The 15910-nt window shown below is 37.4% G+C and overlaps 1 protein-coding gene and 3 non-coding genes across 4 annotated transcripts; 1 reads left to right on the top strand and 3 right to left on the bottom strand.

The window, feature by feature from the left end:
- Positions 1-640: 640 nt before the first annotated feature.
- LOC125210222 lies at positions 641-2206 on the top strand. The gene is made up of 2 exons (XM_048109791.1): positions 641-1576; positions 1667-2206. The coding sequence occupies exons 1-2, from the start codon at positions 641-643 to the stop codon at positions 2204-2206; spliced, it is 1476 nt and encodes a 491-aa protein (XP_047965748.1).
- Positions 2207-13025: 10819 nt separating this feature from the next.
- On the bottom strand, positions 13026-13132 carry LOC125217170. The gene has a single exon (XR_007175590.1). It is a non-coding gene; the product is annotated as a small nucleolar RNA R71 (small nucleolar RNA).
- A 1048-nt stretch (positions 13133-14180) lies between these two features.
- LOC125217168 lies at positions 14181-14287 on the bottom strand. Its single transcript, XR_007175588.1, has one exon. It is a non-coding gene; the product is annotated as a small nucleolar RNA R71 (small nucleolar RNA).
- Positions 14288-15338: 1051 nt separating this feature from the next.
- LOC125217167 lies at positions 15339-15445 on the bottom strand. The gene has a single exon (XR_007175587.1). It is a non-coding gene; the product is annotated as a small nucleolar RNA R71 (small nucleolar RNA).
- Between the last annotated feature and the right edge of the window lie 465 nt (positions 15446-15910).

Genomic DNA, 15910 nt, shown 5'->3' with positions numbered 1-15910 from the left:
TATTTGTAAACATACCACTAAAAACGTTTTTGGTTATTTCCATTTATATACTCCCTCCGTCCCATATTAGGAGTCAGTTATAGTTATGGCTCGGGTTTTAAAAAAGAATTGATGTGTGTAATAAATGAAGTGAGAAGGTGGGGTGTGTAATAAATGAAGTGAGAAGGTAGAATGTGTAATAAATGAATTGAGTTGGTTGAAAGTGAGTCCCTTTTGACTTTTTAGGTGTAAAAATATGTTTAATGTTGACTTGTTAGACAAATTCATTAAATTAAGTTTTAGGTGTAAAAATATGTTTAATGTTGACTTGTAAGACAAATTCATTAAATTAAATAAACTTAAGATTTTAAATGTTTCAATATGATTAATAAAAACAACAATTAAGTCACCTAAAAGGTGAAGAGGCCATCGGCCAAAATTTAACAAAACAAACAAGAGGGAAACAATTTTTTCATTAATTCAAACTCCAAAATTAGGAGGGAATTAGTACAATCCATGGAGGGAAAAATCAAATGCTAAGGTACACCTATAAATACATTCACTCCACCATTACTATCAACCACTTCTAATCTACCTACCAAAAAAGAAAGCAAACATATTTATAGCTAATTTACCCTCAGAAAATTCTCATCATTGGGCAATGGAGATGGAGCAAGAGATGGAGGAGGAGATGGAGCAAGAGTTATTTGAAGAGGAAGATCAATTTCCAGAGGCAGAACAGTTTCCAGAGGCAGAGCCTCTTCAAGAGGCAGAGTTTGGGCAAGGGTCGAGGGCCTCTCTGAGTTTGAGCAGCCAAGAGAAGAACCTTATTGTGCAGTTCCTTCAACAGCAATGCCGTGCTGGAGCACTTCCACATGGTTCATTGAAAGATGCAGCCAACAAATTCAAAGTGCATCCAAGGACAGTCAGCCGCTTATGGAGGATAGCCAGTCATCAAATGGAACAAGGAGAACCTGTTGTCATGAAAGGAAAAGCATCAGGTTATACCAAGACAAAAGGTAAAATAGACCTTGATGAAGACAAGTTTAGACACTTGTCTATGCTTGAGAGATCCTCCATAAGAAAACTTGCTATAAAGATGCAAGTTAGCAAGACCACAGCTGGCAGATGGTCCAAGGCTAACAAGATAAGACCACATACAAATGCCATCAAGCCTGCACTCACTGATGCAAACAAAATTTCAAGAATGAGATGGTGTCTGACTCATATTCAGCCAACCATAGCTGAAGGTAAGCTTCTCTATCATGCAATGCATAACATTGTTCATATTGATGAGAAATGGTTCTACATGACAAAGACTTCAGACAGATACTACCTGTTGCCGGATGAGGATGAGCCTTACAGGTCTTGTAAGTCAAAAAGATTCATCACTAAAGTGATGTTCATGTGTGCTGTCAGTAGGCCAATGTTTGGCAGTGATGGGCAGACCATCTTTGATGGTAAAATAGGCATATTTCCATTCACAGAGCAAGTTCCAGCCAAAAGAAAGTCAAAGAATAGGCCAAGAGGGACACTTGAGACAAAGCCTATCCCATCAGTTAACAAGGAAGCCATGAGAGAATGTCTCCTTAATCAGGTTTGTACATTTCTTTGTTTCACAATGCTATCAGACATTAGTAATGTCATCACTTAGTCATCTAAGCATTCAATCACAAATCATGCACAGATTATTCCAGCAATCAAGGCTAAGTGGCCAGCCAATGCAAGCAAGGAAATATACATCCAACAAGATAATGCCAAACCCCACCTCACATCCTCTGACTTCCAATTTGAGGCTGCTGCAAGTACAGATGGTTTTAAATTCCATCTAATTAGCCAACCAGCCAACTCCCCAGATACTAATGTGCTGGACCTTGGATTTTTTAGGGCTATACAGTCACTACAAGATGACAAACTAGCCACCAATATAGATGAATTGTTGGCAAATGTTTGGAGTTCTTTTGAGGAACTCACACCACAAACTCTGAACAAGGTTTTCCTAACATTGCAAAGCTGTTTAAGCAAGATCCTAGAAGTCCATGGGGGCAACAACTACAAAATACCCCACTTGAACAAAGATAGGTTGAGTAGGACAGTGGGGCTTCCAACCTCACTTGAGGTTGAAGAAACTCTTGTAAGGGGCAGCTTGGAGTATCTACTACTCCCTGAGAATGATGTGGGTGGCTCATATCACATAGGGCATCTAAGCACTGTGTTAGGGTTGTAGATAGGGCACTTGGGTCATGGGGTTTACAGTATAAGCATCAAATTAGGTTGGTGTTTAGGATGTAAACTTGTTTTTTGGTTTGTAGCCTTTATTTTGGGTTAGGGTATATAGGCTGCAATATATAAGCTGCAGTATGTATGAATTGCAAGTGTAACTGCTATAAGTGGGTGTTTTTGTTTAAAAACCATCACAAAAGGTTCATCATATGCCCTAAGACTCCAAACCATGAAAGGGGTGGCTTATCAGAGCCTCCACACCATCAAAGGGGTGGCTCTAAGCACAATAAACCAACCAAGGCAGTGTATACACATAATAGCATGCATCTCTCAGAAAATTTTCATCACAGAGGACCAATCACACAAGATCAGAGCCTCCAAACCATCAAAGGGGTGGCTCTAAGCATCATAACCCAACCAAGGCTGTGTATATACATAATAGCATTGCTAATCTCAACAAAATTTCATCACAAGGCACCAATCTCACAAGATCAGAGCCTCCAAACCATCAAAGGGGTGGCAGTAAGCATCATAACCCAACCAAGGCAGTGTAGACACATAATAGCATGCCAATCACACAAGATCAGAGCCTCCAAACATTAAAGGGGTGGCTCTAAGCATAATAAACCAACCAAGGCAGTGTGTACACATAATAGCATGCATCTCTCAGAAAATTTTCATCACAGAGGATCAATCACACAAGATCAAAGCCTCCAAACCATCAAAGGGGTGGCTCTAATCATAATAATCCAACCAAGACAGTTTATACACACAATAGCATGTCAAACGCTCACAAAAAAGTCATCACAGAGAAACAATCAGACAAAATCAGAGCCTCCAAACCATCACACAAGATCAGAACCTCCAACATAGCCAAGGCATCAATATTCCTCAATCAATTCCATAGAAACAGCCTCCAAACCCAATACAGGGGGTGGCTTACTCAAAAAAAATACTCACAGAGGAAATCTTTCATGCTAGGCAACAAGATCAACAACATTGCTTTCTCATTCTCGGTGTACTCCACCTTTGATGAAGACGGTGGTTGAGCTTTAGAGTCGGCAAAGGGGTGGGACGGTGGTTCAGTTTCAGAGTCGTCAAAGGGCAGGGACGGTGCCTGCGTTTCAGACTCGTCAAAGGGCAGGGATGGTGCCTGCGTTGCAGAGTCGTCATAGGGCTGGAACGGTGGTTGAGATCCTTCAAAGCCCTCAGACGGTGGTGGGGTTTCAGATCCGTCGAAGACCCCAGCCGGTGGAAGAAATTCGTATTCTGGACGACGCCGATGGTGGAGGCGTTTGGGAATCCGTCAACGCCGCTAAACGGTTATTACTTCGATTTGCAGCAAATCCACCGTCAAGCTGATTTCAATCGGCCAAGGGACTTCCTGGTGTTTCGTGGACGACAGAGTTTTCGACGCATTCCAAACTGGGTTGCAACCTATCTACGGCCATGAAAAGGCAACGGATGGAGTAACGGCGCTTTAGAGGCTGATTAATCTAGTATGGGATTGGGTGGCTCCGGGCTCTAGATGAATCTGGACATGACATTAGGTTTCTTCTAGATCAAGAAACACTACTGGAGAGAGAGTAGATAGATGAAAGTCAAATGAGGTGGTTAGTGGGTCGTGTGTCAGTTAATTAAATGTTCGACTTTTTATTTTGGCTTCTTATTTTAATGCGTGAATGGCATTTTTATGTAATTTTGACGTAAGAATTTTAAAATCGACAACAAATATGGAAAATACTAAAAGTGACTCTTAACCTGGGATCGACTTTTTTACAAGAAAGTTTAATTTTAACCTAATTATGAAGAATTCTTTACTTATGGAATCTACCTTTAAGTTCAAATTGAATTGATATATATGGAGTAAAATTTTAAAACAAATCTATGTAACAACATTAAATCTGATAAAGTTAAAATAATATTCTATGAGTTTGTAACTGATTTCTTATGGCTAATTCATTTCTAAATATTTAAATTCAAACTTATAGTATTTTACTAAGTATTTCAATCATGTAGACTTCGAGCAACGTCCATAGTTAACATTATTAGAATTGACTTAATAATTATCAGTTTAAATTATTTTCACTCTTGTATTATCATATTTAATTTTGTTTCACAATTTTTGCTTGAAGATGCATAGTACGTATACAATAAAATCGACTTAATGGTCATCGACCAAATTAGTTGGGTGATACTAATACTAGAAATTAAGTTATATATATAGTCATTTTATAATTTACAATCTTAAGATTTATTGAAAAATAAAATAATTAAATATAAATAACTATTAATATTATTTTAACTTATTTTTAAATATTATAGACTGTGCCCTATGAGGTGCTGACAGAAATGCATTGACAGGATGTTACACCAATTGCGAAGAAACTGGCTGAGAGAGTAATTCAGAACTCGGCTGACAAGCTTAGACCTTATTTAAGCGACAGCAGTAACATCTTCAAACACTTCATTCCATGAATACAGTGAAGTTGTAGCGAAAGGAAAACTGATACTGTCGGGCATAGTAATGAGAGCATCGTTAAAGGCCTGACGGTAAGATTCCATTCGTTTATTGATTTAGTTTGTCTTTTATGCAATTTAGAGATCTTTGGCTGTTGCTTGTAGCCACTATATTATTACTGTTGTTTGCTTCTCTAGTTGTGGTTTTACTGTTTATCCATTTTGCAAAAAATGGGATGCCTACTTCCATCCTCATTTGGTTCCTCTTTTGCTTTATTTTACAATAGTGCATATGCTTCATTCATCCTATCATTTTGGTCCATTATGTGGGTGTGTTGCACTATTAATCTATGAAATTGTTTCCTCTGGACTTGTATAAGTCGAAGACCTGTGGCTTTTTTGTTAGTAAGATTTTTTATTTGATGCCCCTGGTAAATGTTGATGCTCTGGGCTCTTGTTCAAATTTAATGCATAGGTTATCTCCCCTTCCCAAAAATATACAACAACAACATGAAGACTAGTTGCAATATCAATACTCTGATTTCATGATTCCATGGATCATTAAACTATCTTCTCTTTTTTGTGAGCGGGCGGCTCGGGATGATGGGGAAGGGACAACCATCAGGATAAAGATTCCACTGCTATCGGATCACTGAAGTTTGGTTGTGAGTAATGGCGCCAGTGAGATTGGGACTAATGAAGTTACTCCATTCGTCCGCCATTTATAGTCATATTTGAACTCGACAAGGATTTTAAGAAGTTGTTTGATTTTGTGAAGAACAATGTGGAAATGAGTTAGTGGAAAGTGGACCCACTTTTATATATCGGTTTTATAATGAACGTTGACTGTAATAAGTTAGATAATGGTGTGTCACCTTACCTAAACTAGAAAAAAGAGTAATTAGACTTTAAATCATGACATCCCAAAATAGCAAAATTGGACATTATTTCATAAACGGAGGGAGTACAACTTAGGCAAACACTTCAAATTAACAACGTATGGCATGTGTCCATGGAGTATATCAAGTCCTCATCCCTGCACATGTTTTAAAAATGTAAATATTGAGCGGCAACGATGATGAGCGGTGTTGAGTAACATGTGTCCATGGAGTATATTAATGTCATTCGCTCTTGAATGCTTCTGCTAAACAAGATCTCGTATCTCTTTTTAATTCATGTATTGTTGAATATTCGTTTTATGGTTCGATATGAATATTCGTTTTATGGATCTTTTACTAGTTACTCCTACAAAGCCCACCAATTTACTCTTCATATCTCATACTGTATTAACCTTAGTAACATGTTTATCTCAGTGCGAAATTCGATCTTACAATGAAAAACACGCACATAGCCACATATAGGCATAATCCTAGCCACTAATTTTTACAGATCTCGTGTTTAATATTGCGTTGTTTTTTAATCTCAACAAAAGTATGTATTTTATCAACAGGGGTATTTTTGTGAGATTATTTTTGAACGGTTTGTCATCCTGATTTCTCTCCCACTTTCCAAAACCAAAAATTTTCAGATCTTAACACATAATTGACGTCAAAACTTAAACTTGGTTGAAAAAAGCACAAAATTCAAGTTGATACACCAAAACCCTAGTTCAAACAAGAAGTGAAATTTTTTCCGTAACAAAATGCTTGAATTTTGTGTTGAAATTGTGTTGATCCCTGTTGATGTTTAATTTTGGGTTGAAATCATGTTGATTCAATATTGATTCTTACGTTAAATTGCTTGATTGTTTTGGTCTGATTTTGAAATCGAATTTTGGTTGGTAATATCAGTGCAGAGAATTCGATAGTCTCGCATTGAAATGGCTTGAATTATGCGTTGAAATTGCGTTGATCCCGTGTTGATCCGTATTGATGTTAAATTTTGGGTTGAAATCGTGTTGATTCTATATTGATTCTTACGTTTAAATTGCTTGATTATTTTGGTCGATTTTGAAATCGAATTTTGGTTGGTAATATAGTGGAGAATTCTAATAGTCTCTGCAATAAAGGCTTGAATTATGCGTTGAAATTGCGTTGATCCTGTGTTGATCTTGTGTTGATGTTGAATTTTTTTGTTGAAATCGTGTTGATTATATATTGATTTTTACGTTTAAATTGCTTGATTATTTTGTTCGCTTTTGAAATCGTATTTTTGTTGGTAATAGTCTCTCGAGAGAATTCGATAGTCTCTCATTGAAATCGTATTTTTGTTGGTAATAGTCTCTGCTATTGAATTCGATATCGTTGGTAATAGTCTCCGCGTTGAATTTGGTCTGCGAGTTTGTGCTGAATTCTGTATTGATTGCGCTTGATTTGTGTTGATCTTGTGATATGATTTTAGGTGTATTCCGTATTAAACTTACATTGCTTTTGTGTTGATTTTGTGAGTAATTGAAACCGATTAGTTAACGTGAATAGTGGAAGGAGAGAGAACGACGAAATCGGGATTGCATAATTATTCCATAAATAAATGATTCACTCTATTATGAAAATGTCTAATATGTCCTCGTTGCCGATTCATGAGGTTATTGAAATTAATAATCTGGAAATATAATAAGCGTTGATAACTAATAATTAGTGGCTAAGATTAAAGTTTTGAGTTTTCATTATATATATGGTTTTCATTATATCACTACCCTATATATATATATATAGGGATGTATTCATATCCTTTTCTAATATTATGTTCTATTGTCTTTTTTAATCTTGGCCTTCCATTTTAGAGATCTAATGGCCCAAAATAGAGGCTGATTTATTTATTTTTAATCATTGAATTTGACGAAAAGGGCGATTAGGAATACACAATATAGTTAGTTATGGTAAGTCCTTGATTTTCTTCTCATGTTTGTAGGGTTTTTTTCTACGAAATAAACGATTCTACCCAAATTTTCGTGCAATTTTTTCTCCCTTCTTCTCCGTTAAGATATTCATCGTCCGGTACCGTTGAAACATTAGTACGAAAACTATTAACTTTTGTTGCTCGTTAAAACGTTTTGGCGGAATCGTTGATTGATTTCGATTTCTACAAAATGGAAGAAGGTAATCATATTTCTCCAATCAGGATGATTGACTAGGGTTTAGTTATTGGTCGACGCGCTTCATTGTTTTGACTAGGGTTTAGTTATTATCTGGTACATGAGTGTGGTATTAATCGGCCGTATGTAATGTTCAAATATTCTATTCTAATGCACTATTTTTTAGTTGTAATGTACGATTTGTATCATGTAATGATAATATATTCTGATATGTTTTTCTTTCGTTTATGTATAGTGTTCGTTATACCTCGAATGATCTCCACAATTGAAGCGTGGTTGAGGCGTAAGTTCCAATCCATGCTTTTGCTTTTGGCGTTTTATGATGTGTATGCTTCATTGTTGGGGTTTGATACGCGAAACAAGGAATGAGGAAGGCGTCGGACGGTGTTACTACTTGGTATCATGTGGTATGCAATAGGAGGGCTGCAAGAGGTCGAACGAGGAAGACGAACTAAATCCTTGCATTAATAATGATATTCTATGCATCATTCCCTTTATTTATTAGATTACTGGAGTACTTTGTTAGTGCGAATTATTGCGCTTGTAGCCTTTCATTAAAAATGATATTCTACGCAGCATTTCCTTTATTTTTTCCATTACTTGAGAACTTTGTTAATGTCATTTGGCGTTTACGTCATTGCATTAAATATTAAATTCTATGCATCATTCGCTTTATTTATTCCATTTCGGAGTCATTTGTTAATGTGCATTACCATGTTTATATTATTGCATCAAATATTATATTCTATGCATCATTCCCTTTATTTATTCCATTATTGGAGTCATTTGTTAATGTGCATTACCGCGTTTATATCATTGCATTAAATATTATATTATATGCATCAATCACTTTATTCATTCCATTATTGCGAAATTTGTCAATGTTCATTACAGCGTTTATATCATTGCATTAAATATTATATCTATGCATCTTTCACTTTATATATTCCATTACTTGGATAAATTTGTTAATGTGCATTACACGTTTATATCAATGCATTAAATATTATATTTTATGCATCATTCACTTTGCCGAAGTCCTACTTTATGAAATGAACTCAGGTGGGGTTCTCGACATACAATTGGTCGGCTTTCTTCCCTCTCGGTTTCTTTTTATCCACGTCTTCATTACGTAAACTTGTTCCGCTTCTTCCGCGCTAACCTTTGTCGAAGTTTCGTGCTAATGCTAAGGGAATAACATCGTCAACGCTTGGTCGAACTCAATCCGATGGTGCTTAGACCCTGCACAAGGAAAAACAATGGTTAACAACAAATAATCCATGTGTTACGTAGTAATGCACAGATCTGAAGATGTAATGTACAAACCTAGGTTATACTACTCATTATTTGCTACGTAAAATGAACACCTTTTCCAACCAAAAAAATGAACAATAACCTACAGACGAAACAATCACCTACCAAAAATGTTGGAATGATGCATAACCTAAGCTAAAGACAAGTGATGCACGACCTCTATTCAACAATGCACAGATCTGAAGATTTAATGTACAAACCTAGTTATACTACTCAATTACTAGCTCGAGAAAATGAACACCTTTTCCAACCTATAAAATGAACAATAACCCTAGAGACAGACAATCACCTACAAAAAATGTTGGAATGATGCATAACCTTGATTGGGTTCGTGGCTTTGTAGCGCGAGCTCTTTTATTCATTCTATATGACGAGAGTGCCAAAATCGGTTAGTTTTCAACCATATATCGATGTGGTATCGCCCAAAAAATGACCAACAGTGTACATATTGGCAGAAATCAAGCATTCAGTACATAGAAATGCTCACAATATCGACTTCTCCAACAAAAAACAACAACTTTTGTGCATTACACCAACGTAAATTAAACCGATGAAACCCGGATCAACTGGTTTTCACGAATTTTATAGCAAGTATGAGCAAAACCTTAACTCTAATAACCACAAATTCATCTTTTCCAACAAAATCGCACAAACACTTTGTGAATTATTACGATTATAAACTATAAATCGATTTGTTTAAGAGTGTTTCGACTTAATCGATGTTTAGGAGTGTTTTTGCCTACCAAACAAAAAAAAAAAGAACCAAACCTTTTTTTTGGAAGGCGACGCTTCACTTTTCAACGGAGGCGTAGTGATTTGGCAGGCGGGAATCGTCCACCGACGTAGATTCCACAGCGAATGGTCCACCAACGGAGATTTCCGGCAGGCGTTGGTAAACTTGATTGGCGCGGCTGGGTTTTTAGAATTGGGGAGAATTTTTGGAGAGAGAGAGTTGATGGGATGGAGTGAGAGAGGGAGTTGAGAGGTCGATGAAAATGCCGCGTAAATTTCGGACTCGCCGTTTCAAACTGATTGTGTAGTGTGTTATTTTCTTTACCCTTTTAATGCACGAAAATGCACAAATAATGCAATACGGGATCGAGATTGGCCCTTTTAATCTAGTCCATCCATTCCATCAATCTAATGGTTGATATTAAAGAAGGAAAGACTCTAAGAGTGTAATAAGGACCCTAATGCAACCCTATATATATATATATATATATATATATATATATATATATATATATATTTGGGGTGTGTTGGGCCCCTTCATCTTAGTGTAAAACCGCACAAATCACAGCCCTTGGATCATTAGTTTGGAGGGTTTGGTTTTTTACATTATATACAAAAAATCTACATTTTTAAAAATTTACTTATTGACTAAAAGCATTGAAAGACAAAAACGAATTTTAAACTAAAATGCTACATTATTCAACAAAATTCTACATTATTATCCGAGCTACATTATTAGTCTAAAATTCACATTATTAGAGACAGTGGCATTAATCTAACCATTAGATCATATGACCCAAACCCAAGTGTTTTTTATTTTTTTTTAATACTTAAAATTTTAAATATTATATATATATATATATATATAGGGGTTTTTATTTTGCACCCTAATGTCCTATTTCCTTCTTAATCTAAAATTTGGATCTAATTTGGATTTATGATCAATGCATTATTACAAATGGCATTATTACCCCGGGATTATTAGTCTATAATGTTGCATTTTAAAGGCATTATTATAAAAAAAGGGGCATTATTAAATGACACGGGGCATTAATCTAACCGTAATGAAAAATTATGGGGCTGGGTTGAAGGAAAAGGAAAAAAGATATGAAAAGGTTTTGAAAAATTTTATATATATATATATATAGGGTTTTGGGGAGATTATTTATAAATTTGGAAATGAGGCTTGGGGAATAATACAAGATTAACAAAATGTCAACAATGATACGCCCGGATTTTGCACTGTTTTAAGGCCATTATTTGGTCCGTTTTTGTTATCAAAATCACTCTACATGTCCATTATTTGCATATTCTATACATTTTGGTATTTTGACGTGTTTTGTGGACGGCGACCAGCGACCGCCGCGAAGTTGTACGGCGACCGCCGGCGCCCGGCGGTCAGAGCTATGTGGCGGCCCGCCTCGGAAATTTACGCTAGGAGAAGAGTCTCGCCCGGCGACCGCCGGAGGACATGTGGCGGTCCGCCACCGAAGGGTCAGAGTCTCTGGACTCCAACGCGGCGACCGCCGGCCAAGGTGCGGCGGCCCGCCGGAGAAAGGCGGCGAATCCGACCAGCCCTAGATTTGCTCCAAGATTTACCAAATTTTGAAGATCTTTTCCTTCTATGATGAGGAATAATCTTCCCCTATAAATAGGACCTCAAGCTTCATCAAAAGAGTTTCACACAACAAGAACACATTCATAGAGAAAGAGAGTGACTACTTGCAACATTCATAGAGATCAAAAGCTAGAGTACTTCAATTGTGCAAGGAGTTGGAGAAGGATTTCAAGAACATCAAGAACGACAAGGATTCAACCTACGGGTTTTATTTGCTTTAGTTTTATGTTCAAATTGTTTTCCCTTCAATCTATGTTTTTAGTTTATTCAGTCATGTGTAACTAAACTCATAGGATTCTAGGGATGTGTTAGTAGCAACTTTGGTTATACAATTCCGTTTTCTATTTAATATCCGTTTTGTTTTTACTTTGTTTCTTCCCTAAGTTAATCATGATGCTTCATAATTGAGTGACACAATTATGTATGATTCAATACAACTTGCTTCATAACTGTGACAGAGTTCTAGCGAGTTAGATCCACTTAGTAGACACTACAGTTAGCTTCCTTTAAAACGGCACTGTTAATTGAGAGTGAGGACTTTTCAAGGGTCTTAGGAGCTTTTTGGAGTTACGTGTTAGGATTGACAACCCTAATGTTAGTAATCAACGTTTGTATCGCATGAGCATAAGCTAGGTGACTCGTCCTTTCAAAGTATTAACTGTGCTAGGGTATTGTAGTTTGGAATTTGTATAACCATAAAAGCGAAAGCACATCCCTGGAATTCCCCTTATCTCTATACTTTTCTCTCCGTGATTTGCTTGCATTTAGTTGTTTACTGTTTTTAATATTTACTGTTTTCAAAAGTTTCCAAAAATTCTTGTTTCTCCAGATAGTAATTGAGTTCTAGTAGAAGATAGACACTTTGTGTACATCTTCCCCGTGTTCGATACCCGGTACTAACCTTTTGCTATACTATACCTACTCTGTATACTTGCAGGTATTTATAGTGCAAATAAAAAGTGCATCAAGTTTTTGGCGCCGTTGCCGGGGAAGACAATTCACTTTGGAGTGATATCTTCAAACGATAATTTTACTACTTTGGATTTTTATTGCTTTTTGTTTTAATTTTTTTTTGTTTTCGAGTCTTGCAGGTTTTGTATGCGAACGCGTTCTGGGAAGTACATCTTAGAGCCGCTTGATTTAGAACTTGAAAGAACTCGTAGAATAATAAGAAGTGAAAAAGGATCAGGAACAATGGGTGACCGAACAGATATTGAGAAGCTGCAGGAGATGGTGAAGTTGCTGATGGATGAGAGAGATGCGGAGAGAGCAGCCCGAGAAGCCATGGAAAAGAAGAACAGAGAAACATTACCTGTGATGAACATGTTCAATCATGGGAATATGATCACTTTTCCTAACGGCCCTCGTATTGATGCTAACAATTTTGAGTTACGCATGCCCCTTATCCAAAGGGTCGAGCAAACTCCTTTTGCAGGTAGGGCGACTGAAGATGCTAACCGCCATCTCTCCAAATTCGTGGAAATCGCAAACACTCTGAAATTAAATGGTGTCGACGACGATGCCATACGGGTAAGACTTTTTCCATTCTCATTGATTGATTCTGCTAAGGAGTGGTTTGAGTGTATGCCACCAGAAAAGGTCTCCACATGGAAGGACATCGTAGCTACCTTCCTCGACAAATACTACCCGCCAGGCACTATTTTGAAGCTCAAAAGTGAGATCTTTCAGTTCACACAAGGCCATGACGAGCCCCTCTATGAGGCATTTGCTCGTTTCAAAGCTCTTCTTCGAAAGTGCCCAAACCATGGTTTTTCCATAGACCATCAGGTAGGAATCCTCTATAATGGATTTAACGTGCTAGGGTATTGTAGTTTGGAATTTGTATAACCATAAAAGTGAAAGCACATCCCTGGAATTCCCCTTATCTCTATACTTTTCTCTCCGTGATTTGCTTGCATTTAGTTGTTTACTGTTTTTAATATTTACTGTTTTCAAAAGTTTCCAAAAATTCTTGTTTCTCCAGATAGTAATTGAGTTCTAGTAGAAGATAGACACTTTGTGTACATCTTCCCCGTGTTCGATACCCGGTACTAACCTTTTGCTATACTATACCTACTCTGTATACTTGCAGGTATTTATAGTGCAAATAAAAAGTGCATCAAGTTTTTGGCGCCGTTGCCGGGGAAGACAATTCACTTTGGAGTGATATCTTCAAACGATAATTTTACTACTTTGGATTTTTATTGCTTTTTGTTTTAATTTTTTTTTGTTTTCGAGTCTTGCAGGTTTTGTATGCGAACGCGTTCTGGGAAGTACATCTTAGAGCCGCTTGATTTAGAACTTGAAAGAACTCGTAGAATAATAAGAAGTGAAAAAGGATCAGGAACAATGGGTGACCGAACAGATATTGAGAAGCTGCAGGAGATGGTGAAGTTGCTGATGGATGAGAGAGATGCGGAGAGAGCAGCCCGAGAAGCCATGGAAAAGAAGAACAGAGAAACATTACCTGTGATGAACATGTTCAATCATGGGAATATGATCACTTTTCCTAACGGCCCTCGTATTGATGCTAACAATTTTGAGTTACGCATGCCCCTTATCCAAAGGGTCGAGCAAACTCCTTTTGCAGGTAGGGCGACTGAAGATGCTAACCGCCATCTCTCCAAATTCGTGGAAATCGCAAACACTCTGAAATTAAATGGTGTCGACGACGATGCCATACGGGTAAGACTTTTTCCATTCTCATTGATTGATTCTGCTAAGGAGTGGTTTGAGTGTATGCCACCAGAAAAGGTCTCCACATGGAAGGACATCGTAGCTACCTTCCTCGACAAATACTACCCGCCAGGCACTATTTTGAAGCTCAAAAGTGAGATCTTTCAGTTCACACAAGGCCATGACGAGCCCCTCTATGAGGCATTTGCTCGTTTCAAAGCTCTTCTTCGAAAGTGCCCAAACCATGGTTTTTCCATAGACCATCAGGTAGGAATCCTCTATAATGGATTTAACGAGAAAATAGGGTATTGTAGTTTGGAATTTGTATAACCATAAAAGTGAAAGCACATCCCTGGAATTCCCCTTATCTCTATACTTTTCTCTCCGTGATTTGCTTGCATTTAGTTGTTTACTGTTTTTAATATTTACTGTTTTCAAAAGTTTCCAAAAATTCTTGTTTCTCCAGATAGTAATTGAGTTCTAGTAGAAGATAGACACTTTGTGTACATCTTCCCCGTGTTCGATACCCGGTACTAACCTTTTGCTATACTATACCTACTCTGTATACTTGCAGGTATTTATAGTGCAAATAAAAAGTGCATCAAGTTTTTGGCGCCGTTGCCGGGGAAGACAATTCACTTTGGAGTGATATCTTCAAACGATAATTTTACTACTTTGGATTTTTATTGCTTTTTGTTTTAATTTTTTTTTGTTTTCGAGTCTTGCAGGTTTTGTATGCGAACGCGTTCTGGGAAGTACATCTTAGAGCCGCTTGATTTAGAACTTGAAAGAACTCGTAGAATAATAAGAAGTGAAAAAGGATCAGGAACAATGGGTGACCGAACAGATATTGAGAAGCTGCAGGAGATGGTGAAGTTGCTGATGGATGAGAGAGATGCGGAGAGAGCAGCCCGAGAAGCCATGGAAAAGAAGAACAGAGAAACATTACCTGTGATGAACATGTTCAATCATGGGAATATGATCACTTTTCCTAACGGCCCTCGTATTGATGCTAACAATTTTGAGTTACGCATGCCCCTTATCCAAAGGGTCGAGCAAACTCCTTTTGCAGGTAGGGCGACTGAAGATGCTAACCGCCATCTCTCCAAATTCGTGGAAATCGCAAACACTCTGAAATTAAATGGTGTCGACGACGATGCCATACGGGTAAGACTTTTTCCATTCTCATTGATTGATTCTGCTAAGGAGTGGTTTGAGTGTATGCCACCAGAAAAGGTCTCCACATGGAAGGACATCGTAGCTACCTTCCTCGACAAATACTACCCGCCAGGCACTATTTTGAAGCTCAAAAGTGAGATCTTTCAGTTCACACAAGGCCATGACGAGCCCCTCTATGAGGCATTTGCTCGTTTCAAAGCTCTTCTTCGAAAGTGCCCAAACCATGGTTTTTCCATAGACCATCAGGTAATTTAGTTGTTTACTGTTTTTAATATTTACTGTTTTCAAAAGTTTCCAAAAATTCTTGTTTCTCCAGATAGTAATTGAGTTCTAGTAGAAGATAGACACTTTGTGTACATCTTCCCCGTGTTCGATACCCGGTACTAACCTTTTGCTATACTATACCTACTCTGTATACTTGCAGGTATTTATAGTGCAAATAAAAAGTGCATCAAGTTTTTGGCGCCGTTGCCGGGGAAGACAATTCACTTTGGAGTGATATCTTCAAACGATAATTTTACTACTTTGGATTTTTATTGCTTTTTGTTTTAATTTTTTTTTGTTTTCGAGTCTTGCAGGTTTTGTATGCGAACGCGTTCTGGGAAGTACATCTTAGAGCCGCTTGATTTAGAACTTGAAAGAACTCGTAGAATAATAAGAAGTGAAAAAGGATCAGGAACAATGGGTGACCGAAC

Source organism: Salvia hispanica, chromosome 3 (assembly GCF_023119035.1).
Source record: "Salvia hispanica cultivar TCC Black 2014 chromosome 3, UniMelb_Shisp_WGS_1.0, whole genome shotgun sequence".
NCBI classification, from domain to species: Eukaryota; Viridiplantae; Streptophyta; class Magnoliopsida; order Lamiales; family Lamiaceae; genus Salvia; species Salvia hispanica.
This window is presented reverse-complemented; position numbering and strand designations above follow the sequence as displayed.

Coding starts and splice junctions, on each gene's coding strand:
- LOC125210222 (XM_048109791.1), top strand. CDS start 641: ATGGAGATGGAGCAAGAGATGGAGGAGGAGATGGAGCAAGAGTTATTT. Junction 1,577..1,666: donor GAGAATGTCTCCTTAATCAG/GTTTGTACATTT, acceptor AATCATGCACAG/ATTATTCCAGCAATCAAGGC.